Source organism: Natrix helvetica (genome assembly GCF_964273705.1).
Source record: "Natrix helvetica genome assembly, chromosome: Z".
NCBI lineage: Eukaryota > Metazoa > Chordata > Lepidosauria > Squamata > Natricidae > Natrix > Natrix helvetica.
Window position 1 is genome coordinate 27976249 of NC_138554.1, and position 25158 is coordinate 28001406.

At 39.9% G+C, this 25158-nt stretch overlaps 2 protein-coding genes across 4 annotated transcripts in view; both read right to left on the reverse strand.

Annotated features, from left to right (window-relative positions):
- Positions 1 to 887: 887 nt before the first annotated feature.
- On the reverse strand, positions 888 to 14542 carry PKMYT1 (protein kinase, membrane associated tyrosine/threonine 1; the record flags this gene model as incomplete). 2 transcript variants are annotated; one of them, XM_081971121.1, is made up of 8 exons in its annotated part: positions 890 to 1746; positions 2198 to 2296; positions 4136 to 4395; positions 4846 to 5018; positions 5195 to 5301; positions 5480 to 5970; positions 6474 to 6838; positions 14296 to 14542. In XM_081971121.1, the coding sequence occupies 7 exons, from the start codon at positions 6834 to 6836 to the stop codon at positions 1500 to 1502; spliced, it is 1740 nt and encodes a 579-aa protein (XP_081827247.1). In that variant the 3' UTR covers positions 890 to 1499. The 2 variants fall into 2 exon arrangements, with proteins under 2 accessions (XP_081827248.1, XP_081827247.1); XM_081971122.1 differs by lacking the exon at positions 14296 to 14542 and having other exon boundaries at positions 888 to 1746; positions 6474 to 6836.
- A 1417-nt stretch (positions 14543 to 15959) lies between these two features.
- GREP1 (glycine rich extracellular protein 1) overlaps positions 15960 to 25158 on the reverse strand; it is a 37286-nt gene continuing 28087 nt past the window's right edge. For both annotated transcript variants that reach the window (XM_081933882.1, XM_081933881.1), the window contains 6 exons: positions 24638 to 24709; positions 23343 to 23396; positions 22212 to 22274; positions 21318 to 21401; positions 18846 to 18899; positions 15960 to 17832 (listed from right to left, as the gene is read on the reverse strand). In XM_081933882.1, coding sequence (XP_081790008.1) covers positions 17807 to 17832; positions 18846 to 18899; positions 21318 to 21401; positions 22212 to 22274; positions 23343 to 23396; positions 24638 to 24709 — 353 coding nt within the window. In that variant the 3' untranslated portion in view covers positions 15960 to 17806. The remainder of the gene's footprint in view (positions 17833 to 18845; positions 18900 to 21317; positions 21402 to 22211; positions 22275 to 23342; positions 23397 to 24637; positions 24710 to 25158) is intronic.

Here is a 25158-nt window from a genome sequence, read left to right on the forward strand (position 1 = left end):
TGCATCCTAATTATATCCTAATTGAAGCTTATTAAAGTAGAATGAATAAGCTTCCAGAAAAGCACATTTTAATCTATCACCAGTCACTTTTATCTTTACCTAGTATGAATAGAGTATCTCATGTAATTTGATTAGAAAATCCTGAAACCAAGAGAGACACAATAAATATGGGTAGCTAATAATAATGTGCACAATTTACAATCACTTCTCTAAAGGTCTATATCAGCGATGGCGATCCTTTTTTGGCTCGCGTGCCACAAGGGGGAGCGCAGGGGAGTCGTGTGGGGGCATGCCGCACCCATAATGTAATGCGAGACCCCCCAGTGCGCATGCGCGCACAACAGCCCCCCCATTTTTACATGCTTTTTTCACCCTCCCCAGGCTCCAGAGGCTTTATAGGAGCCTGGGGAGGGCGAAAAGAGCCTCCCTGCCCCCCCCAGAGGCCCTCCGGAGGCTTCAGGGACGGTCCGGAGGCTTCCCTGAGGCCTTCGGAGCGTTTAAAACAACCCTCCGAGCAAACCGGAAGTGACTTCCGGTTTGCTCGGAGGGTCGTCAAAAGTGTTCTGAAAGCTTCAGGGACGGTCCGGAGGCTTCCCTGATGCCTTCGGAGCGCTCAAAACGACCCTCCGAGCAAACCGGAAGTTCCGGTTTGCTCGGAGGGTCGTTTTAAGCGTTCCGGAGGCTTCAGGGAAGCTTCTGGACGATCCCTGAAGCCTCTGGAGGGCCTCCTATAAAGCCTCTGGAGCCTGGGGAGGGCGAAAAAATGGCTTTTAAAAACGGTGAACTCAGCTGGCCAGTGTGCGCATGCTCACGTGCCCTGACAAATGGCTCCGTGTGCCACCTGTGGCACGTGTGCCATAGGTTCGCCGTTACTGGTCTATATTTTTAAGGTTTCCTTCCATTAAACATGAAATTCAAATAGCTTTCCTCATCATGTATTAGACTTGGCTTTAAATAACATCTCCTATAAGCCTTTTTTTTCTTAATGGAGTTTTACTTTATAATCATGCTTTTTAAAAAGAAGCAAACCAATTAGTGGAAATTATGAATGCTTTTAATATTCATGAAATAGCTACATTTGTAAATCCCCAGAAAAGATCATTGAGCCATGAAACTCAAAGTCCAATTCCACAAATGATGAAAAATAGTTGAGATACAAAGAGAAGACAAAAGCTTACAAAAAAATCATATAGAAATCCTCACATTTTTATGAAAGTAGGATGCCTTTTCCCTTAAATGATGACAGATTATGATCTTCTTTCTACTGACTATCAGCAAAATATTCTTAAATCATGAAGGCAAAAAATAATATATAAAAAACAGCCTTATATATACTGACGTAGATAAAATATACACAGCAAAGCATCTTTAATAACTTGCCTGTTCTTTACTAGTCTGAAGTTGGTCAAACTTTGGTACCTCTGAGCATACTGACCTCTAGCATGCTAAAGAAAAGTTCCCAAAAAAAGGGCCTAAGCAGTCAGAAAATAGTTCCCCCATCAGCTCTGACATTTTTGTTTAGGTGCTGTATAATCCTCAAATAAGCTTAGCAAATTTTTTGGCTCAAAAGTGGAGTACTCATTTGAGCATTGAGGTAAAACTGATCCCCATTTATCTTCTGTTTCATCATATGTTGGTGTGTGCTGCAATGTATTCGCAGGTAACGTGTTTGATAAAGTGGGGCTGCTGCATGGGGACTTCAGACTAATGCGACTAAGGTTGGGACTTCCCTGGAGTGTAAAAGACCTGTGAATGATTTAAAAAAAGTTAAAAAGGAAGAAATTATGGAAACTTCACAACTTAGCAAGAAAGAAACTAAAATATTTGGCCTCTCCACAGTCTTAAGAGTCTTGGGAAAATCTTAAGCTTCAAAATACCACACTTTTATCATTTCCTGAACAGCTGAAAACATGCAACTAAAGTATTAGCCTGTGCTACAGTTGCTGCCTGGCTAAGTCATCAAACATTCTGAATATTATTTTGTGTCTTTAGTTTGTAGGTGACTCTGCAAAAGTCTCCAGAAGTTTAGTTAGTTACTGACTGGTTTTAGACACAATAAGCCTAGGTTTAAGTAATAGGACTTTACTGAATATTACACTTGCACAATCCTGTAAATCAAAACAAACCAGATTATATCTGGTTATACATATATGAAAACAAATATTTCTTTATAGTCATTGCTTCAATAATATCTCACCTGCTTTTCCGGCAATGAGTCTGTTGGGGTGAGGGATGCCGTGGTGTGGAGGTGCTTCCTGCACATGTGCATATGGTAAGCAGAGGAGAACCAGGCTGTCTGGAAGAAAAATAAAAAGGAGGTTTTACCACCAGGTTTAACAGAACTCTGACAGATATATTGGAGAATGGGTGGGGAATTCAGACCAACACATATAATAAATGATGCACATCATGTTTGAACAAGTAGGTTGTGTTAGTTATTTGTTCCTTTTCTCTCTTTCATTCATGATACAAGCTCTAGGTCAGTGATGGCAAACCTATGGCATGCGTGCCACAGGTGGCACATGGAGCCATTTGTCAGGGCACGTGAGCATGCGCACGCTGGCCAGCTGAGTTCACCGTTTTTAAAAGCCATTTTTTCGCCCTCCCCAGGTTCCAGAGGCTTTATAGGAGGCCCTCCAGAGCTTCAGGGACCGTCCAGAAGCTTCCTTGAAGCCTTCGGAACGCTTAAGATGACCCTCCGAGCAAACCGGAAATGACTTCGGAGGGTCGTTTTAAATGCTCCAAAGGCGTCAGGGAAGCCTCTGGACCGTCCCTGAAGCCTTCGGAACGCTTAAAGTGACCCTCCGAGCAAACCGGAAGTCTTCCGGTTTGCTCGGAGGGTCGTTTTGAGCGCTCCAAAGGCATCAGGGAAGCCTCCGGACGGTCCCAGAAGCTTTTGGAACACTTTTGACGACCCTCCGAGCAAACCGGAAGTCACTTCCGGTTTGCTCGGAGGGTCGTTTTAAACGCTCCGAAGGCGTCAGGGAAGCCTCCGGACCGTCCCTGAAGCCTCTGGAGGGCTTCCGGGGGGGGGGGCAGGGAGGCTCTTTTCGCCCTCCCCAGGCTCCTATAAAGCCTCTGGAGCCTGGAGAGGGTGAAAAAAGCATGTAAAAATGGAAGGGTTGTGCCTGTTGTGCGCGCATGCGCACTGGAGGGGTCTCGCATTACATTATGGGTGCGGCACGCCCGCATACGACTCCCCTGTGCTCCCCCCACTTGTGGCACGCGAGCCAAAAAAGGTTCGCCATCGCTGCTCTAGCTTAAAACAGACCTATTCTGTCCTTTAATAAAAATGCAAATCATTTCCCCCAAAAGGTGAATTCTTAGCCAGAAATAATTTGAATTATCAGAGGATAATTATTTTTTGATAGGGCGATTGGCTATCTTTATCAATTAAAAAAGATGAAATTTTGTTGAAAAGCTGAATGAGTATTTTCAATGATTTTTAAATACTTAGACAATAATTGATGGCAGCATTTCATAAGCTAAAAACATTTCATAATAATTAGAGAAAATATCAGAAGAGCAATACATTCTCTCATGAAAATCAGATTTGGATAAGTTTACTAATGTCATAAGTTGCCTTCAGGCTTAGGTTGTATTTTTCTGGAGAATCATTATGACAACTATAAAAAGCGTTGGAGGATACTACTGCTTGGAATAGTGAGGTAGTTTCTCTTTCAAAGACTTGGTGCTATTGGAAGCTCTTCCTTGTCAGTTATGCTCCAAGCAGTAAATTGGGAAGGGCTCTTTATAACATGCTTTTTCAAATGCTTTTAAGAAGACAAATCATTTTCCTCTATTTGGGATTTCAGAGACTGCTAAAACCAGAGATATGTTACTGCATGCAGTTGAAGTGTTAGGGAATTAAGAAGTTCTAAAAAAGGATGAGTGAATGGACTTTATTTCATGTTACTAATTCATCAATTCCAGTATCAAAAAAATTTCAATGGATTTTTGTGATTATTTGTTTTTCAAATTAGGCAAGCACTTCACTGACCTTAAACAGCACTAAGATTCATCTACCATATTTGAATATATTTTGATGCAGGCCACTTGTTCATGTTCACTTTCTACTTCTGCTACATTTTGAGATAGATAGAAAAGGGAATATGCTTCTCTCTCTCTAACTTACTTATCCAAGGACTGCAGCTCCACAGGGCAAGTGTGATTATGTCGTTTACTTATCTCTGAAAGTTCAAATACATCCTCGCCAAAGCTCTCTTTATCATCCTCATCTTCTTCACCCCAGTCACTAGCGAGATTGCTGTTTTCCAGAGGAAGAAGAAAGGGTGAATGTGGTGGTGTGACTGGAACAGTCTTACGCCAAAAGAGCAACCATTGAGCTGGACGGTACAGAGCTCCCCAAAGCCATTGCATGAACCTGAGGAGAGTCTGTAATGAGCAAAAGGAAAAGATCAAACTCTGAGAAAGAGATCAGCAGACACACCAAGCAGAAAACAACTATGAATACCACATCTCCTAAATTTGACAGTAAAACAATCTAGAAAGGGTTCTAGCATTAAATGATAATAAACATTTGAAATAAATCAGTGAATTTTGTACTAATAGGTACCAAAGAAATCCAAGAATTCGAGAAGTAGAACCAGTTCGGTTTCATTCAATCACAGGTAAAAGTAATAAGTTAGTAACAAGGATAGAAGTCATAACCATAGTTATAAGGAAAAGAGTGTTCTGGCAGCCCTATGGAGTATTTATTTTTAAAAGGTTGTTTAGCCAATTTTGAAGCAAATATACATAATAATGAGAAGTCACCAAAGAGGTGTGGTTAAATGTTGCTGTAAAATTTGGACCATAACAATGTCTGCCTAAATTCATGCTTACCTTGTACATGGAGACACCCTGCTGGACCCCAGAGTGTGCTAACAACACAAGTTTTCGCCACCTTTCAGTTTTTTGCATGAGACTAGAATTAAGCAACATCTCTACTGAGGGCCGGAGATGATGATTGGGTTCCAACATGGCAACTAGGAGTTTTTGCAGCTCAACAGAGAGACCTGAAATGGATAGGAAGATTCAGTCACCTATCTTTAATTGTCTGGCATACTGAATTTTTCATTTCATCTTCACTTGATCAATCTGCTTTTCAGTTTGCCTGCTTCTTAAGAGATTGCCAGCAGAATTCTTGCATGTAGCTATTATACATAGAGATGTCTCCTTTGCTGCTGCTCACCTGCAGTGAATTCAGGGGGCAAATAACCCTGTCGAAGTTGCTGCCAGCCTTTACCTCCATTGGGGAGCTCCATATTACAGGCAATTTCTAGAATAGTTATGCCAAGACTGGGAAGACAGAAAGACATAGATCAAGCAACTGAAGCAGGCAGCACTATTAAACCATATCACTGATTTTTAATACCCATGGTTAGCAACATTTGAGGAAAATGAGCAAAATCTATGCAAGAATGGCCATTCCTAGCACCAGAAAATCTAGCTCTCATTTTCTCATCACATCCCACACCTGAAGACATCAGCAGCCTTGGTATATTCTCCACTGAGCAGTTCCGGTGCCATGTAGCGTGGATCACCTTCTTGAGCATCTTTCAGATCTCCAGAGTCCAACTTCAGCATTAGCCCAAAGTCACCCAACTTACAGACATTGGTAGATGATAGAAAGATGTTAGCTGGCTTGATATCCATGTGTAGAAGGTTACGATCATGTAAATGGCGCAGTCCTTGAAGCATATCCCAGAGAAAGGTCTGAACTTGCCATTCGGACAGAGGGCCATATTCCTCACAGTACTGCAACAGTGTGCCCGGGCATAACTCTGTCTGGATGTAGAGTTGACCACGCTCCTCCCAAGCCTGTACAAAGCTCACACAGTTGGGATGGTGCCCCACATGCTCATGCTTGAGCACCTCAGCCAATTTGCGCTGCCTGTCACCCTCACCCCGGAAAGGTTCCACAGAACGCTTCACTGCATACAACTGACCATCTTCACGAGACCGTACCTATAAGAGAGAAGAGTGAGAAACTTGGCCAGTCCACAGAAATGCTTTAAATTAAGAATACCACCTGATAATCTCAACATCCAAATGAGGAATGGTACCATTTTGTGCCAAAAACATTAAGTTCCTCTGACAGGGAGTAGTGTTTATATCATGTAATTAGATTGCAAATGTTTTATTTGTTCTAATTACTAAGGCAGCCAAAATTAAATCACAAATATTTAAAATACTGTCATCTGAAATGCAAAAATTTCTACAAGAGGACTTTCAAACAATTACACAAGTTACACTTAAAGATAGGAGAATATCTCTGCCTAAACAAAAGTTCAATATGCTTCAAACCTCTTTGAAATTGGGAATATGATCCCAATACTTTTCTTCCACAGTCACCATATAGGCCTGCAGAATGTGGAATTTCCATTTAGCTGTCCCAACTATACTCCATTAATATAGTCTCCATTAATTTCTATAATCTTATCAGCCACTATTAGTTGATGACCCCTTACCTTATATACTTCCCCAAAAGATCCTCGCCCCAAACAGCTGAGTTTCTGAAAACATTGCTTGAAAAACAACTCTCTTTTAGAGGCATCATATAAATGACTATGTAGAGGTGATTTCTGCTTGTGCAAGTCATGAAAGGAAACACTACGGAGCTTGGTCCAAGGCTGCAGACGGCGCTCAGAAAAAATTCGGCTCACAGTTAATGTACTCTTGTGACGTGGTCGTGGAGGAAGAGTATAGCTGAGTGGTTGGCGAGTCTTTTTGATGGAAAAACTGCATTCTGCTTCCTTGAAGAAGGCAGGCACTGGCATAGGAATATGGCTCAATTGAGACTCAGCACCTGAACAGTCAAGAGCCACCGGCATGTCTGAAAGTAGGAAGTGCAATCAGTAAGATTACGCAATATCTTCCTTTATAGCCTAACCCAGAGAGCATCAGGTTTTGGTGCTAGGTTTTTCCTTCAGGTTAATCAATCATACAAACTGAATAGTCAGGCATGGTCACAAATTATTCCACATATTTAATCTAACTGGAATAATATAGATCATGACATATATTGAGTTTAAACGATTTTTTCACACCACATAATAGCATATTAGAGAGAGACACTGTCACAGCCAGTGACCATAAGTAAAAACAAAACAAAACAAAAAACAATAAAATGTAATAAGTATCCTTACGTTGTTCATCTTAACTTGTATGAATGTAAGCAAATATATTTAACAAAACTATGAAATCCTTAGAGCTAATATAAATAGCCAAACCTATAAAGCCTATTAACTATGCATCTGTCTGCTTTGTTTATTTCTTCCTTAGTTAGATGCACGGAATAAAATAAGTAGTAGCATATTTATCATGTTTCCCTGAAATTACGACATGTCCTGATAATAAGGTCATGTCACATTTTTCTGGTGGGCAAAAATGTAAGCCCTCTCTCGCAAATAAGCACCCTGGACACCCCCCCACCTCCGGCCAGGCAGAGCGCTGCTCACCAACCTGGCGGTATCCCGGAGGTGCCAACCGGGGGAGAGGCAAAAGTGATCGTGTTGCTTAGCGCCTTCGGGATACCGCTAGGTTGGTGAGCAGCTCTGTGCCCAGCTGAAGAGGGGGGTTGCCGGGCAGCTGCTCTCTTGTGAGCGGGCTTCCCAAAGAGCAGGGCACAGCCTCATGGGCAAATGGCTATGTTGGGCTATCGCAGCAGCGCAACACAGCAGCCATGAAGTGACCACTCATGAGGAGCCACCTGACAAACCCCTTTCCAGCCAGGCACAGCGCCATTCACTGACCTAGGGGTATTGCCAAGCCGTGTGAGGGCCTGTTCGCCGCCGCACAGCTCCCACGGCTTGGCGTCTTCGAAATGGCAGTGAATGGCGCTCTGCATGGCTGGAGAGGGGGGGTGCATGAGCAGCTGTTCCGCTGTCGCTCAAGCGCCTCCCAGCCTCATGATGCCCTGGCCCAGCTCTCTCCAAACCGAGTCTTCCGGCAGTGGCCACTCTAAGCGTACGCTCTATGGTTGTACGCTCTGCCGACAGCTGGCCCACAACCATAGGGCATATGGCCAGAGCGGCCACTGCCGGAAGACTCGGTTTGGAAACCGCAGAATTCGCCATGTGGTGGCGGCAGCGGAGGTCCCCTGGCTCTGCGGAGAGAGCTGGTCCAGGGCATCATGAGGCTGGAGGCGTGCGAGCGACAGCGTAATAGCTGCTTGCGCAACCCCCCTCTCCAGCCGTGCAGAGTGCCATTCACTGCCATTTCGAAGGCACCAAGCCACGGGAACCAGGCAGCGGCAAACGGGCGCTCACGCAGCTCGGCGATACCCCTAGGTCAGTGAATGGCGCTGTCGGCTGGAAAGGGGGTTTGCCGGGTGGCTGCTCATGAGTGTGGTCACTTCATGGCTGCTGTGTTGTGCTGCTGCGACAGTTAACACAACCATTCGCCCATGAGGCTGTGCTCTGCTCTTTGGGAAGCCCGCTCGCAAGAGAGCAGCTGCCAGGCAACCCCAAAACAATAAACCCTCCCCTCATAATAAGGTCCAAGCCATATTTTGTGTGTAAAAAGAAAATAAGACCATGTTTTATTTTCGAGGAAACATGGTAAAAACATTATCGGCTGAGAGACCTTATTGCTATTATTGCCCAAATAAATGCTTCTTTATTTCTAGCTTACAATTCTGGAAACAACCTTTAATTTGATATTAATATCAATGTTTTCAGGTTTTTTTGCAGCAAGATTCTCTTTATTTTGTCCTTTAAAAAACCCTTATCAACTAAAAGCTTTAATAACAATAATGCTTTTCAAATAGCATTAGATTTCCTTCTGAGAAAATCAATGCTCTGTGGTCTGCTATCTCCAAATCCTGGCCATTTGAATAGTATTTCAGGTAAGATGGATTTCATCTATCTGCTGTAGGTGTCCAGGATCCATCAATAACAGTCATGAAGTTTCTTAGTGATTCCTGATAAGACAGGTGACATTCAAATGAAACTGACAAATATGATTTGTTAGTTTCTAGAGGCACTCAAAGCACAACTGTCAGCAGAAGTAGAAATTGAACAAGCAATAAATGGAATATAAGTTGGAGATATAAAAGTTTCAAATTATTGTTTTATTCTACCAGTTTCTTGTTTACATAATCCATCGTAAGGTACTTAAAAAAAAGAAGTAATCATATATGCTTTTCGGTGATAAGTTCTACTGAAAATAGTGGGGATTACTTAATGGTAATGGGCAGCATGGTGACTCAGTGGTTAAGACACTGGACTTTCCAGCCAACAGCCCAGGTTTGAGATCCGGGTGCCAGGAGACTGGGTGAGCTTTTCCTTGCCTCAGCTCTTGACAACTAGAAGTTTGAAAGCATGCAAATGAGAAATAAATAGGTACCACTTCGATGGAAAGGTAACAATGCTCCGTGATGTCACATTGGCCACATGACTGCGGGAATGTCTTCTGACAGTGTTGGTTCAATAGTCTGGAAACCAGATGAGCATCCCCCTATAGTTGGCAACGTCTAGCAGAGTAAAATCCACAGGGGCTTTTTTAGCTTTACTTTTACTTAAGAATAAATATTACAGAGTGCACTATATGCTCTCTTATCCAACATGGCAACCGTAATTGTGTATATTGTTTTATTTAAAAGACACAAACTACACTTTAGTGCTCAGAGCATCAGACTAATAGTAGGACTTCAAATGTAGTTATGAAGCTGGTTCTGTTCTACATACACTGGAGCAAATCTCACCAAAATATTCTAGCACAGCGATGGCAAACCTTTTTTGGCTCGCGTGCCACAAGTGGGGGGAGCGCAGGGGGGTCGTGTGCCGTACCCATAATGCAATGCACGATGCCCAGTGCGCATGTGCACACAACAGGCGCGACCCCCCCCATTTTTACATGCTTTTTTCACCCTCCCCAGGCTCCAGAGGCTTTATAGGAGCCTGGGGAGGACGCAAAGAGCCCCTCCCGGAGGCTTTAGGGACTGTCCGGGGGCTTCCCTGAAGCCTTCGGAACACTTAAAATGACTCGCCGAGCAAACCGGAAGTGACTTCCAGTTTGCTCGGAGGGTTTTTTTAAGCGTTCCGAAGGCTTCAGGGACGCCTCCGGATGATCCCTGAAGCCTCCGGAGGGCCTCCGCGGGTGCGGGGGAAGCTCTTTTCACCCTCCCCAGGCTCCTATAAAGCCTCTGGAGCCTGGGGACGGCGAAAAAAATGGCTTTTAAAAACAGTGAACTCAGCTGGCCAGCGCGCCCATGCGTGCTGGCCAGCTGACAGGGCAGCGCCTCGCATGCCCTCACAGATGGCTCCGTGTGCCACCTGTGGCACGTGTGCCATAGGTTCGCCATCACTGTTCTAGCAGGTCTGACCAAAATATTTTATAAAATACTATAAAAATGGTCCAACAAGCATTTTTAGATAATAGAGTGATCACTAGACTCCACCTGGAGTAAAATAAAATTTATAAGGATGTTATAAGCATTAAAAGAGGTATTTAAAAGAAGCAGTTGAGTTAATAGGAATTCTTTTCTAACAGAACTACAAATCTGAAGTAGAGGGTCGGAATTAAATTCTCCCTTAAAAATATTCTGTACTAATCCTGTTGTTTATATTCCAACCTTTTATTAGTTCACGTAAACATAATGGGTCTGGCTATAGATTTTCCACACTATAGTATACTCCTCCTCCTTGTTTTTAAACTGAAAAAAGTTACAACTTAAAGAATGGTACATAATATAGGTAGCCCTCTCTTAACTTCTATTTGTTCAGAAACCATTTCAAGTTACTTCATCACTAGCCTTTTAGCTAGCCTCTCTCTGATCAATCACCATTATAACATTATAACAAATTTCTCCTCTTCCACCAATTCTTCATTTGCTCTGCCACTTCTGATGCTGTTCTACTGTTGTTCCTCATACTGAGAGGAAAAGACAATACAAATACCTGAAATATTTTGGAGTAAATATCCAAAACCAGAGCTTATATAAACCATCTTTAAATTGGGGGTATAATTTGATTTTACTCTCGACTCCCTCATCACATTTAACTTTCTCCTTACTTTCTGTCATTCTTGCATTTATCCAAACAGCTTCTTGGGCTGCTAAAATGACAACCCTTTCTTTGTCCCATTGACAGATGGAAGGTTTTATCCATGTCCAAATAACTGATTCATGGAAGTGAATTTGTCTACACTGTAGCTAAATTTAAAAGAATTAAAGAAATTTTGGTATATTCTAACATGTACTGTGATGATCTGCCAAACTAATTTTCCTGACTATTTCTTATCAGGTGTGAACAGGAAGGTCTCAGCACTGAGAAGAATCTAAGAAAATTGCACATTTAGTGCAGTAATGCCTGTCTCCAAAGTTCGTCTCCTGATCCTTGGACTTCCTGTCCTGCCAACTTATGCCAAGACACTGTGATACAAATCTTCCAAAAATATTTGTCCACTTTTCCAGGTAGACAGGAAACATGACCAGATACAGTAAACCAATTCTATTTTATTGCAAGGTATTGTATTAACAAAATCTTGCATGTCTTAAAGTATAAATCTCCCACTGTCTTTACAGCCCAAGAAACTAGGAAGGGCTCTTTTTAGACCCTCTTGCTTTGTCCACTATCCAGCAGTGACTTATGTCCTATCTTATTCAATCATTCTATAGACATCTCTTTGCCCAAGTTTCCAGGGCCTTTCCCACATACCATTACAATATTAGAGGTATACGTTTATTGGGTAACAAAAATGCAATCATCATTGGATTCTACTTATACTAAAGTTAGTTCTATGGTTTTTTTTGTACTCCAGCCCAGGGTCCCCAACACCTGGTCTTTGGCCCTTTTGGAACCGGGTTGTGGAAGTGGTGGGTGAATGTGTGCATGTGAAACTGCATTTGTGAAAGCAGGATGTGCGTGCTTGAAACCATCCCCTCTCCCTCACTGCTGTCACTGCCAGTCCGCCGAGCTGGAAATGTTGGAGACTGCCACTCTAGCCCACATGACCAATTCACTTATGGAGTGTGGCCTATAGATTTTTCCAGAACATCAACTTCTTCTATGATTATGGGTCACTTTTTAAAGTCTGAATTATTTTACAGAATTCTAATGCACATAAAACTGAATTCCAAAGTACAAGAACTGTGCACTCTAATTTTTAAAAAGAGTTTAAATAAAGACAGAATGTGGAAATAATTCATTCAATAAATTATTTATTCCCCTTGAAAAAAAACCAAATATTCTATCCAGCACACCCCTAGAGAAAGAGTCCATCTTTCATCTATAACACATCAAATGCAAAATAAACATTTGTTTCTCCAATCCTAATACGTTAGTTCTAAGCTTTTGAAGCTTTTCTGCTTTCTCACGTTCTACCCATCAGTATTAATGCTAATATACGTGGAATTAATTATTCCCAATGCCTCTTGCTATATTCACACAACATACTGTCACATGGTTAATTTTAATTTACTTAACAAATTCAAATTGTGTTTGCACAACACTATCAAAACTAAAACATTGGCTTGATTAAAATATGATTGGCTAATCCATGGTACAATGTATTATGTGAATCTTTATTGAGTCAGCTTTTTCTGCAAGTCCCTTCTCAAAGCTACCAGTATGTTCCATGAAATCTTAATCTCCTTTAACCCCAACCTCTAATGTGATTAAAAGTAAATAAACAAAACTGAAATGTCTATTTTCCACTAGCCATTCTTAATTTGCCTTCTCTTCTTCTAATATTCCTATTATTCTAAATCTAGATTATAAATATCTTTGAAAAGATAATTGCACTTACAATTTGCATTGCACAAAAGCAAAGTTACCCTTGAGTTGAGCTTAACTCTTGATGACTACAGAACATTAATCCTGCAGTATTTTTAGTAATAGTTCAAAATTGGTTGGCTATTGCCTCTTTCAAGAATGATTTTCCAATTTAGCCAACTCTAGTACTATCTAGAAGTTTCCCATACAACAGCAGATGATCAGCTTCCAAGCCTTCACAAAGTCAAGCAAATGCTGCCATTTGCTAAAACATAAGAAAGAAATTGTGCTAGGTACAATATCCCAATAGTAACTTTCAACAGTCGGGCCTCCTTTTGTTGAAGTATTAGACAAACATTACTTCATCCTAGCTATTTGTCAATTAACTGGGAATAGTGAAAGGTGTCCTCCAATGGTCTGAATGACACCAAATTGAAAAGATCTAACACACAAGAGAATGTAACTAGATAATGTAACTTATGTTATAAATTGAATTCCTAAAGCTGGAGTAAGCCTCAAGTTCCTGTCATCTGGAGTCAACCTGATTGTGGCTGTACTTGAAAGAGACAATGGGAACTGAACACATACCTTATTAGAGTGGCATTATTTATATAAGTAGAGTAGATAAGCTGCAGTCCCATTTATTTTGTCCTTTTTTCCTTCTAGTTCAAGGCATATAACCACTACTATTTGTACCAATTTTTACCTCACAACAACCCTGAGGGAAAGATTCTAATGAGGCAATTATTGGCCCAAACCCACTTATGGGTTTTCTTGGCCAAAGGGAGATTTGAAGCTGGGTGTTGCTTCAAAACTCACAAAACCAAGTGTACATGGAGCTGAAGACCAATTCCCTAAATTTGGGAGAGAAAGCACCTTTACTTGTGTGTGTGGGGGTGGGGTGGGGTGTCAGCAAGCCTTAGAGTACAGAAACAAATAATACATACATTCAGTAGATGTGATAAGTCAATAAGTAAATGATCAGTCAGTAAAATACACTGATTGCATGGAAGTTTGAACAATAGAAAACATTGATTCTAGATAACATTTCACAAGTGACAAATGTATGGGTTACATTATTTTTCACCAACCAGGTTAATATCTTTCTTTGAAAGTTGCAAGTGTATTCAAGGACTTGAAAATATGCTTTATATTTGTGGTTGCTGAAAAGGCAGATTCTCCCATACCAAAAGAAATTACCTTGGCTAAAAGGAAAAAAAAGCATGTTTTCTTACACATTGAAGAAGCCCAGACTGTCATGTTAAATAAAATAAAGTAACCATTATTGTCACACACATTCACATCTATACATACACACAAACACACATACCAAATGTACTAATATTGCCTTTAAAATGCTAACAAATCAGCCTAAAATTTGAGGCAGTAGGGTCGTCCTAATTTAATCACAACACCACTCTTCGCTAACCTGCTCCACTCCCCTTCACAACCACAGCGACCGACTACACCTTCTCCAAAAGTACCCGGTGGGGTTGTTTGCACTCATTCCTCAATAGCTTAGTCGGTTCCACCAACTACCTCCCATCCCTTGGAAAAACTTCGGGGACTCTCCTACCTCTCTCAACTCTTCCTCCGTCCCAATCCCCTCGGAGTCGCGAAAGAAGTTGAAGAGCTCGGATTCTCCGGGAGTTCCCGGACGCAGTAATCCCGGTTTTTTTCTCTCAGCGCCCCACACTTCCTCCTCCTCCTCCACTACCTCCTCTGAGGAGCGCGCCAAGCTTCCGAGAAGGGAACCCAACGCTCCGCGCTCGCGCCAAAATTCCAAACGGCCTCGCCCATTTCCGCTTACGTTATAATCGCGACGCAGACGCGCCTGCGCAGACGCCTGGGCTTTTTTTTTAAGGTGAAAAAAAACACCCACTAAAGAGTCTCGTTGTCCACCCGCTTGGCAATTGAACCCCTCTTTTATAATGCCGCCTGATGTGGTCCTCAGTTTCGCCTGTTCTTTGTTTTGTTTGTCTCCCACTTCTTTTTAAAAGACGGTTATTATAATTATTTTATTATGATTTTTAATCTCAGGCGACATCTTTCTGTATTTATATTGTTTTTATCGTTTGCTGCAAAACTCAGGACTATCACAGGGTGGCGGCAAAGAGCCGAAAGTGAGGTGTTCTGCATAAATACAGCAGTCTTAGTTAAAGACGAATGTTTGCTATGCTCAGTTGTCTGTGGTGAAACTTTTTACATTTGACTTCTTGGCTCTGTTTGAACAATGATGCGTCAGGCTCTCTATTCATTTCAGTAGAGCCTTATTTCGTCAGTAAGAAACGTTAATACCATGAAACAAATATCTTAAAAGTCTCCGCAATATTTATGTCATGGTGCCACGAAATATCTTGTCTCTGGGGAAAAAAAGATCCATTTGTATCAGTGGTATTTAGGATTGTACTATCAATTTTTAAAATTGCAGGTATTGTTTCTAAAATACGTTATCTGCAGTATAGATCTTTGATAAGAGTTTATGTGGATAAAAAAGAAATAGAGCAATTGACAACTGCTAAGTAGTTGGAAGGGATGGGATGGCTCAGTGGCTAAGACAACAGAAAGGTCAGCAGTTTGGCGGTTCGAATCCCTAGCGCCGCATACAGAGTGAGCTCCCGTTATTTGTCCCAGCTTCTGCCAATCTTGCAGTTCAAAAGCATGTAAAAATGCAAATAGAAAAATAGGAACCACCTTTGGTGGGAAGGTAACAGCGTTCCCACCTTCGGTATTTAGTCATGCTGGCCACATGGCCACAGAGATGTCTTTGGACAGTGCTGGCTCTTCAGCTTTGAAACAGAGATGAGCACTGCCCACTAGAGTCAGGAACGACTAGCATATATGTGCGAGGGGATCCTTTACCTTTACATTACAAGTAGTTGGAACCAGCTTGAGAGCCAGTTTGATGATGTGGTTATGGCATTAGGATAGAAACCTGGAGATGTCTTAAGCACATAGCCAGCTGGTTGACTTGGGCCAGTCATTTTTTTTCTCAGCCCTAGGAAGGAGGCAATGGCAAACTATTTCTGAAAAACCTTGCCAAGAAAACTGAAGATTTGTCCAAGTAGGCTCTGAGAATCAGACACTGTTGAACGGAAGAAAAAAAAAGCATCTGATAAAAAATTAGTTATGTTAGAGCATAGGATATAAACACTAAGTTTTAAGATAGTTTGCATATTATGGAAGTTTGAAAGAGCCACTTTACAGTACTTGTTAAAATGTTGCATTAGAAAGAATGAGCTCAAATTCTCTCATCAGCATAAGATCTAGCTGGTGATTTTGGGCTAGTCACTCTCGGTCTCTTCCCAATCCACTTCACAGGTTTGTTGTTTGGAAACAATGCAGAAACACTAGATAAGGCCTTTATAAATGTTATAATGTATATAATGTATAAAAGCTATAAATGTATATAATAATACCGTATGATATAATGTAAACACCATTTGTCCCAGATTACATGCTTTTTTGTCATCATTTTTTGGTTTTCAGAAATCGCTTGATTTTGTACCATGATCTGAACATTTTTGAGGAGGAGTTAAACTAGTAAGATTCTGTCTTATACCAATAATTCAGAAAAAAATTGAAATGATATTTCAGAACAGTCCTAATATTTTACAATATCCTCCAACTTGCTTGACCGGTATTTGATATCATAAAGCACAGTCTGCAAAGTCCTTTAAAACATTTGAAAAACATTAAAATTTTACAACCTAGTGGATTAGCACAGCTGAAAACATTTACTATACTACCGGTATTACATTTCAAAATTGCATTTTTGTAGATTGTTCTTTTGCAAAATTATCTTAGTTGTTATGTTAATTGTCCATTGTCTGCAAAATGTTTCCTTTTGTGTGAGGTGGCTGCCTAGTAGTAAACTGAGTTGATATATAACAATATAAGAATGTGTGTGTAAATGTATATGGCAATAGGTATATTGATCAAAAGAATATAGTTGTATGAAAGTATTAAATTCTGTCTCAGACACAAATTCATGTATAATGACTTATTCCCAAATTATAAAAATTTTAGAACATTAGAAAAAACTTTTAATGAAGCATTTCATCTCTACCATGATGAAATTACTTATTATCTATTCCTTTTCTGGACAAATGCAGTGGGGTAAATAAGTATGAAATGTTTTTTTAAATATTTTGTAAATTAGATTGACTGTATTGACATTTTTGATACAAAGGTTAAGACAGTTTCCTATTGTTTAGATAAAATAAGGGTCTCCAATTCCTTTTTAAAATGTGCATATCAAAATGATTAATTAATAAACTATGTATAAAGACTAATTATGGACTTATTGATTTCATAAGATTTAATTATCTTTTCTAATCATTTAAGTATCTCTGAAGCTGAAAATGTTAATGGTTCAAATTATGATGTAAGCAAATAATATCCTTAGTTAAGAAATAATGATTTATGATCCAATAATTGATCTGAAGATGCCAACATTCATCCATATTTTCAACTTATTTTTAAAATCAATTTCTAGATTCCATAGTATCAATTTTAGCATGAGAAAAACATCAAAATGCTACATAATGTACTTAGTTTATGGAAACCGCAGCAATGGAAGATATTCAGTGGGATTTTTGAAAAAAATATACAAACACACAAATATACAAAGTTTGTTTTTGCGAACAAAGACACCACAAGTATGCAAGACATTGAGAATGGTGGATTTATTCTTATGTAAAAAGACATTGGTGTCTGGGCCTCCAGTCACATAATTAGATGAAAAACATCGCTAGACTGCCTCCTAATCTGTGGAATTCACAGGGTATGTCCTGGGGAGGGGGGGGGGAAAGCAGTTTCTAGCTTCTCAAACTTTGTGTAATATGGTCACAAACATACTATTAGTCTTCGGAAAATATTGTTGACCAAAGCTTTTAAAACTAACATGCAATGTTTTTCACTCTTTTAAAAATTAAAACATTTCTAATGACAAAATAAAACATACAGAAGGAAAAAGACACAGCCATTTATATTGGGAATGCAGTTGTTGGTCTTTAAACTTAGCACCAAAGATTGTCTAGATGTCAGATCTTGCTGTAGGAAGTTCTGAAGAACAGTATTGTCTTTCAGCATTTTCCAGAAGAGCAGCGACCTAGGAAAACGTGAAGACAAAGGCAGCCATTATTTTATTTTCCAGCATTGCCATTTACAGAGACTAAATGCGGGACAGCATGAGATGATTTTGGAAATGTCTGTCATATTTCCCACATAATTAGCTAGGAAGCCACTTCCCCAACATTCAAAATTATTTACCTTCCTTGCATATATTCCCATAACCCAGTGCAGTTTTTTTAAACAAACCAAAATAATCAAAAGCATAAATACAGTTGTTTTAAACAGGCAATAATATGTCATTATTTTCTTCAAATGTGCTGAAATATATAACTGATTTCTGTTAGCAATACTTTTCATCTAAGATGAAACCCCAGAGCCTTCAAGATAGACAGTGACTTGTTTAACTTAATAAACTGGTTAGGGTTTGTTTTAACCAGTGGTGGGATTAATTTTTTTTTACTATGGATCTGTAGGTGTCGCTTTCTGGGTGCGGTGTGACTTTGTGGGTATGGCTTTGTGGGTGTGGCAGGGGAAGGATACTGCAAAATCCTAACTCCCTCCCCACTCCTGGGGGAAGGTTACTGCAAAATCCCCATTTCCTCCCACTCCACTAACCAGCTTTCCCACTCCGTTCTCCTGTTTGGGGCAACAAGAGAATATCAGCTGGGAGACAGCAGGGGTTGGGGCCAGCCTATTTATCAGTTCTCCGAACTATTCCATGTTTCCACTACCGGTTCTCCAGAACCTGTCAGAACTGGCTGAATACTACTTCTGGTTCTAACCATAATTTATTGATCACAAGCTAACTTCACAAATCATGTTTTGCAAATCACAACAGCTGGGCTCACCCACAAGATAAATAAACAAATTATGACTTGGGAACCCAGCAAAGATTTAAATATAATTATTGAGGATTGTGCAGAACTTTTAATTTTACATATATGCCTAGAAATGAGGACAGAATGTATGTTTTGGCTGATGGTGGGTATGAAAGTGAACAGAAAATTAACATAACAGGAGATATATGAATTTCATCCTCTTAAATTATACCTCTATAGCCATTTCCCATGTATCCATTCATTCCGTACTTTGATTCCTTCCCTCCTAAACCAAAAGAAAAAAAACCCCCACAAATAATTAACATCATATTCTTGAATATTTCTTTATGTAATTCTAAGCAATAACTTTATTGTTTAGTAAACTTTAATATGGACTGTTTCATATCTGTGTTCAAACTGCAGCACTCCAAAAGATGAATCCAGATAATTTTAATCATACTTTCCCAATGTCTATCCAATCATAGCATAAACATGTCCTGGAAACATTGAATGGGGATGTGAGTCTATACTAGCATTTTTCTTTCTCTCTCTCTTGTGTGGAATGTTGAAGGGATTTTGTTGCTCCAGGCTGGTCTTTCGTCTATCCCAGAGGTGTCAAACTCTATTTCATTGAGGGCCACATCAGGGCTGTGGTTGACCTCGTGGGAGGGGGGGGGAATGAGCATGGCCAACTGGGTGGACATAGCCAGCTTGACATCACTCCCCAAACTGCTGGCATGTTTCCTCTTTGTATTGGATAGATTGGGCCGAAAGCCACTTTGGTAATCTTTCCTCTTCGCATTGGATAGACCAGGATGGCCCTGCTGGCCAGATCCAACCACATTGCAGGACAGATGTGGCCCCCTTGAGTTTGACACCCCTGTTCTATCCCATAGGTAAACTTCAATGATTTGTTCATGCTGTCTATTAGCAGGCATTATTTCCCTTCCCAACAGATATATCTGTACTAATGTGCACCCATAGAGACAGATGCTGGGGGAATGATGTGCTATTTTCTCACCATAACAATATGGTTTTTAGCGCAGTAGAAATGATGTAGGGAGTTCTAGGACCCATAGTAAATTGGGGCAGGGCTCTGATTGGCTCATGCATTCCAAAGTCTGCATTTATGATGGCAATTTGCACAGCCAGTTTCAAAACAATTTGGTGAGAATGCAGAATGGAAACAGTGCTATTTAGAAGTGCCCTGGATATCCCGTTACACAGGTAGTCCTTGACTTATGACCACAATTGAGCCCAACATTTCCATTGCTAAGCAAGACAGTTTTTAAGTGAGTTTTGCTCCATTTTACAACCAATCTTGCTACAGTTGTTAAGTGAATCACTGCATTCTATTCTATTCTGAGTTTAAGATGGTTGCTTTGCTGTGCTAAGGGCAGGGCTAAGTCACCATGATTCTTGAAATCATATTTTCATTCAGTTAAAAATAATATCTGAAAGGGAGGAAAAAGAATACATATAGCAATTAAAACATCTAAAACTGCTTGTAATTATATCATCTTCAGAAGGCAGCATAGAAGTAGGAAAATCCTCAGGGAAAAGAGCCTTCCTTTAGAAAGCTGATCTTTCAGGATTTGCCTTCCAAAAAACCCCAGGATGTCTACAGAGATGTCTGGCCCATATTTAGGAGTACACAAGATGTAAACAGGGTTCCATATTCTGGCCATATAGATCTCCCAATGACATGCCAAGTACATTGTCAAATCTTTCTCAGTTACAGAAGTGCTTTTAATGGTAGCTTGAATACCACCAGATTGGGGTCCTATCATTCATGCTTCCGCGACATCCAGATTAGCTAATCAAGAAGTGTTCTGTTTAGGGCTGTACTTGAAAGTGTTTGTAAATTGATTATTTCCAAATTATGTTCCTACATTTTTAAGGAATGGTGGCGGCAAATAAGAGCATGATGCTCTAATTTTCACTGTTTCATTGGCTATATAGCTGGTTGCAGAGTGCTGATGGATAGAAGGACTTACAGTATTTATTATGCCTAAATCTGCAGGGTTTAATTATTCCATCTTTATTACTTTAGAAATAACTCAGGGAGGTGAACATACTATACACAATACTCCTTCTTCCTACACTTCCTACATACTGTGAAGTGAGTTGGGCTAAGAGAGAGTGACTGGCCCAAAGTCACCCAGCTGGTTTTCATCCCTCAAGCCAGATTAAAACTCAATTTCGTGGTTTCTAGCCTGGTGCCTTAAACTAGACCATGAACTTAGGGTTCTGAAATGCTGAAGGTATATAAAACAAGCCTTCTCAACAACAGTCCCTAAATTAGGAAGTACCACTGAGTAAATACTTAGTATGCTTCTATTTAAGTGACAAACACTTGCTTTCTCCAAAGGGAATTCCTACTGATCACCATAAAGTTTCCTTACACTAAAACTTTTAAAGAACAATGCTTTGTTTAATACCATCTTATTGTTATGAATTCATTTTTACTAAATTGCTTGGTGATTACTTTCATTTCAAGCAGTTAGATATAAAAATGTTGAAGAATACAGTCCTTAAGGATCCTATATTGAAAGACTCCAGAATTACCAAGAAACATAGTTTGAAAAATAATTGCTTATTCTAAAACTCTGGAAGTTCTTTATTTTAGGCCAACCTAAAGTTTTAGGATATTAGCAAAAAAAAGTAAAAAAAGATGGAAAAACAGAACTGTGGTGCCACTTACGATATCCTCCTAGTGGCTGTCCAGGGCCTAGCTGACTGCCATATCCTCCTGGAGCTTGCCCTGCAGCAAGGGGACCATACCCAGCTGCCAGATAAAAGAAGAGGCAAAATTTAAGCACAAGGAAGAGGGAAGATAATCTTTGATGGTACTATGAGCCTTTCCTCCCTGGTGATAGCAATAGCATTTATATACCGCATCACAATGTTTTCAAGCCCTCATTAAGCAGTTTACAGAGCCAGCATATTGCCCCCAACAATCTGGGTCCCCATTTTACCAACCCCAGAAGGATGGAAAGCTGGGTCAACCTTAAGCTGGTGAGACTCGAATTGCCAAACTGCAGGCAGCCAGCAGTCTGCAGAATTAGCCTGCTGCATTCTAACTACTGCATCACCACAGCTCCTTAACTTACTTCAGCCAGTGGTATGTTTATATCGATGTCCTGATGAGATACTGATGTGCTATTTTGGTTCTTAATACCACTCGGACTGGCTACTGAAATGTCCTTATTGATACCGGTAGTAGTGAGGATATTTGCTGATTGGCTGATGAACAGCTAATAGCATCTCACCTAAAATACAGGGATTTTTCTAGGATCCATTGATCAAAGCTGTTCTGGTCAAATAAATACACCCATCTAAAAGGGGGCAGATAGTACAGAAAATGCCCATTGCCCATCATGGTTCTATATTGGGTTTAGCTGAGATAGTGTTAAAATCAACATAAGACTGCTTAAATCATGGGCTAGGGTGAGATAAAGTTAGTATCATGTGACAAAGGGAGACGATTAAGATTAGGACTGTCAGAACATTCTAATGCTAATTACATAACTAGCAGCAGGATAAAGACTTAAGAGTCTTTTCTGGGGGTGGAGTGAAGACTCACACTTAACCTTACCTGCCCCCAGTCCATTAGCTTGAGGGTCTCTATTGTTCAAATATCCTAGTCCATTTCCATTGCCTGCAAAGGATGGAGAAATAGAAAGGGAGAAACATGCAACCTAGAAAATCACATCAAATGCCCTGTCACTATGCTTCCCTCCTGCAAATTTGGATCATTGGAATGGGAATCTAGGAAGTGTTGTTGACCACTACTTACTGATAATGACCTTCAATCATCTATACAGAAATTATGTTTTCCATCTAAAATAGGATCATTGAAAACCAATGAAAGTATATTTTAGTCTCCTGGGAAACTGCTGGCAATCTGAAAACTATTCATCAACTGTATCCAATTCAGGCAATACAGTATATTTCCATATCTAATACAACTCTTAAGGAGTACTGAACAGACTGGCCTTCTCTGAGTGGTCCAGTTGTTTTGTCAACAGCAACTAGTCATTTAAAGACATCACACAATTGTGAGCAAAGTGGAAGCCTTATGCAGATACAGTCATTTGTGTGTATCTGTTTATTTCTAATTTTCAAGATCTGCATTGGAGTGGAATGGTTGAAATGATGATTTGCAGTTCTTTTGGGTGGGAAAGTTTATTTCTTTTGAAAGAAAATGTGCACATTAAGCTTAACCTTTTTGCCATTTAAATTGTATTTTAACAAAGGTGATATCAAAAGTTGCACATCTGCAACCAGAAGTTACATTTTGTTAGATAGGGATTCCCCTTGGCTTAATATACTCAACCACTTTGGTTTGCAAATCAAGATTTATAGCAGTGTGTTGTGTAAACTTAGGTGATTGCAGTTTATTCAAGAAAACATAATTGAACCCTATCTTAGTACAATACATTTAAAGCATAATAATCTCTCTTTCTGGGCTTGTTTTAACAGGCTAGCCTAACAGCTCCTCAGAAATTTGAGAATGTTGCCTTGGGACATGAAAGAAAGGAAAGATGCAGGAGTAAAATTGGTGCTCCTTTATTATGTCAATCATATGCTAAGTGTTTTATAACTTGGTCACTCACACTTTGAGATTCTCAGGGAGACATGAATAATGAATAGTTTTGCCTTGTCACGATAAATTATTGCTAAATTCCTATTTCCATCCTAACTTGTAGAAGATTCAATTTCTTACCATCCAACCCTATCACCTGGGCAGGCTGAGGTTCATATCCTACTTGTGGCCCACCTGGGTGAAAGAGACCAAAAATCAGAAAAGTGAATTTTTAATTCCACAGATACAAGAAATTTTCACATTACACAGGACTCACCAGATGTAATCTAGGGATTTTGAGGTTGGTGTCAGATCTACAAAGGTTTCTTGCAATACAATACATTCAAGGTAAACAGCTCCAAACTCGATTGCAGAAAATACGACTTCAGTAACAGAGTGGTCAATGCCTGGAATGCACTACATGGCTCATGGTTTCACCCCATAATTTTAATCTTAGACTGTCTACTATTGACTTCACCCCATTCCTAAGAGGTCTGTAGGGGGTGCACCAGCGTGCCTACCATCTCTGTCCTACTATCTCCATGTATTTGTAGCCATTTACTGTGTTCACATTTATGTTTATACTTATACCTGTTATCTTTTATATGTTTGACAATCTAAATAAATAAAATAAATCAATAAACATAGCAGACTTGGCCTGCAGCATTATCTTTCTAAGTAGGAAGAGGAGCTTCCTCCTTCCAAAACCCATATTGGCAAGGAGTAACCATATAGCCCAATCCTGGAAAGAAGGAGAAGAGGGCTGAAACACAGTCTCCCAACTTTTGGGGACATTACAAGAAACCAAATGCTGTTTCTTTCTTGTTTTTTAACACAGCAGGTGAGAAAAGGAGCCCCCGAGGGACAAATTGCTCCTATTTAAGAGGGGGCTCTAATCACGCTTGTACTAACCAATAGAATAGAATAGTATAGAATTCTTTATTGGCCAAGTGTGATTAGATACACAAGGAATTTGTCTTTGGTGCATATGCTCTCAGTGTACATAAAAGAAAAATAAAATGTAATACATTCATCAAGAATCATAAGATACAGCACAGTGCCATAGGTTACTAATAAGCAGTCAAATTATACTAGGAAACAAATAAAACAATATAAATTTTAAAGATACAAGCAACATGGTTATAGTCATAGGTGGAAAGAGATAGGTACTAGGAAAGAGTAAGTACTAGGAAGGAAGAGAATAATAGTAGTAATACAGTCTTAGTAGATAATTTGACAGTGTTGTGGGAATTTTACCAGTATAGAAAAGGAAATTGTTATGTCCCACCATGCCATATTGAAAGCATTAAACCGTAAGTTGATTCAGGCCTCTGAAACAAAATGCATACCAAGGCGAAGGAGATCCATCAAAGATAATTTAGAACTCTGTAAAACAATCACAAAACAACTAGAAAAAAGTTCCATAATAGTCTTACCAAATGGTCCTGCTTTACCGTCTACTCCAAGACCAGCAGGTTGAGCACCATATGGCAGCTGGCTGGGGTCTCCTAGAAGGAAACATTCAGTGCAAGAGATGTGGTTTACAAAGAAATGAATGTGCTGCACCAGGCAATCTACTCCCGAACTTCACTTCAGCTTTCCAGGAAGACAACTCTTTAATGCATCTTCTAGGACTGCCACTCTATTGTTTTTTTTTCCTTTAACCAGAAGAAGAATTCAATTGGCATAATCCTTTTCACCTTTATGTGTTGGATTTCTTCTCTATGCTGATGATAAAGTATAACTCTACTCGCATATATGACATATTTGGATATGTCATATATGGACAATCATTTCAATTTCTTAGAAGTGTTACTTAGTGGGGAAGAAACCTCTTTGCCTACAAATGTTCTAATCTGTTTACAGGCAAAACACCTTTCTAAAAATCTTTAAAATTGGGCTCTTTAAAAAGACTAAACCTTGAGTTAGCATTAGATTTAAATCTATGTTATTTTAC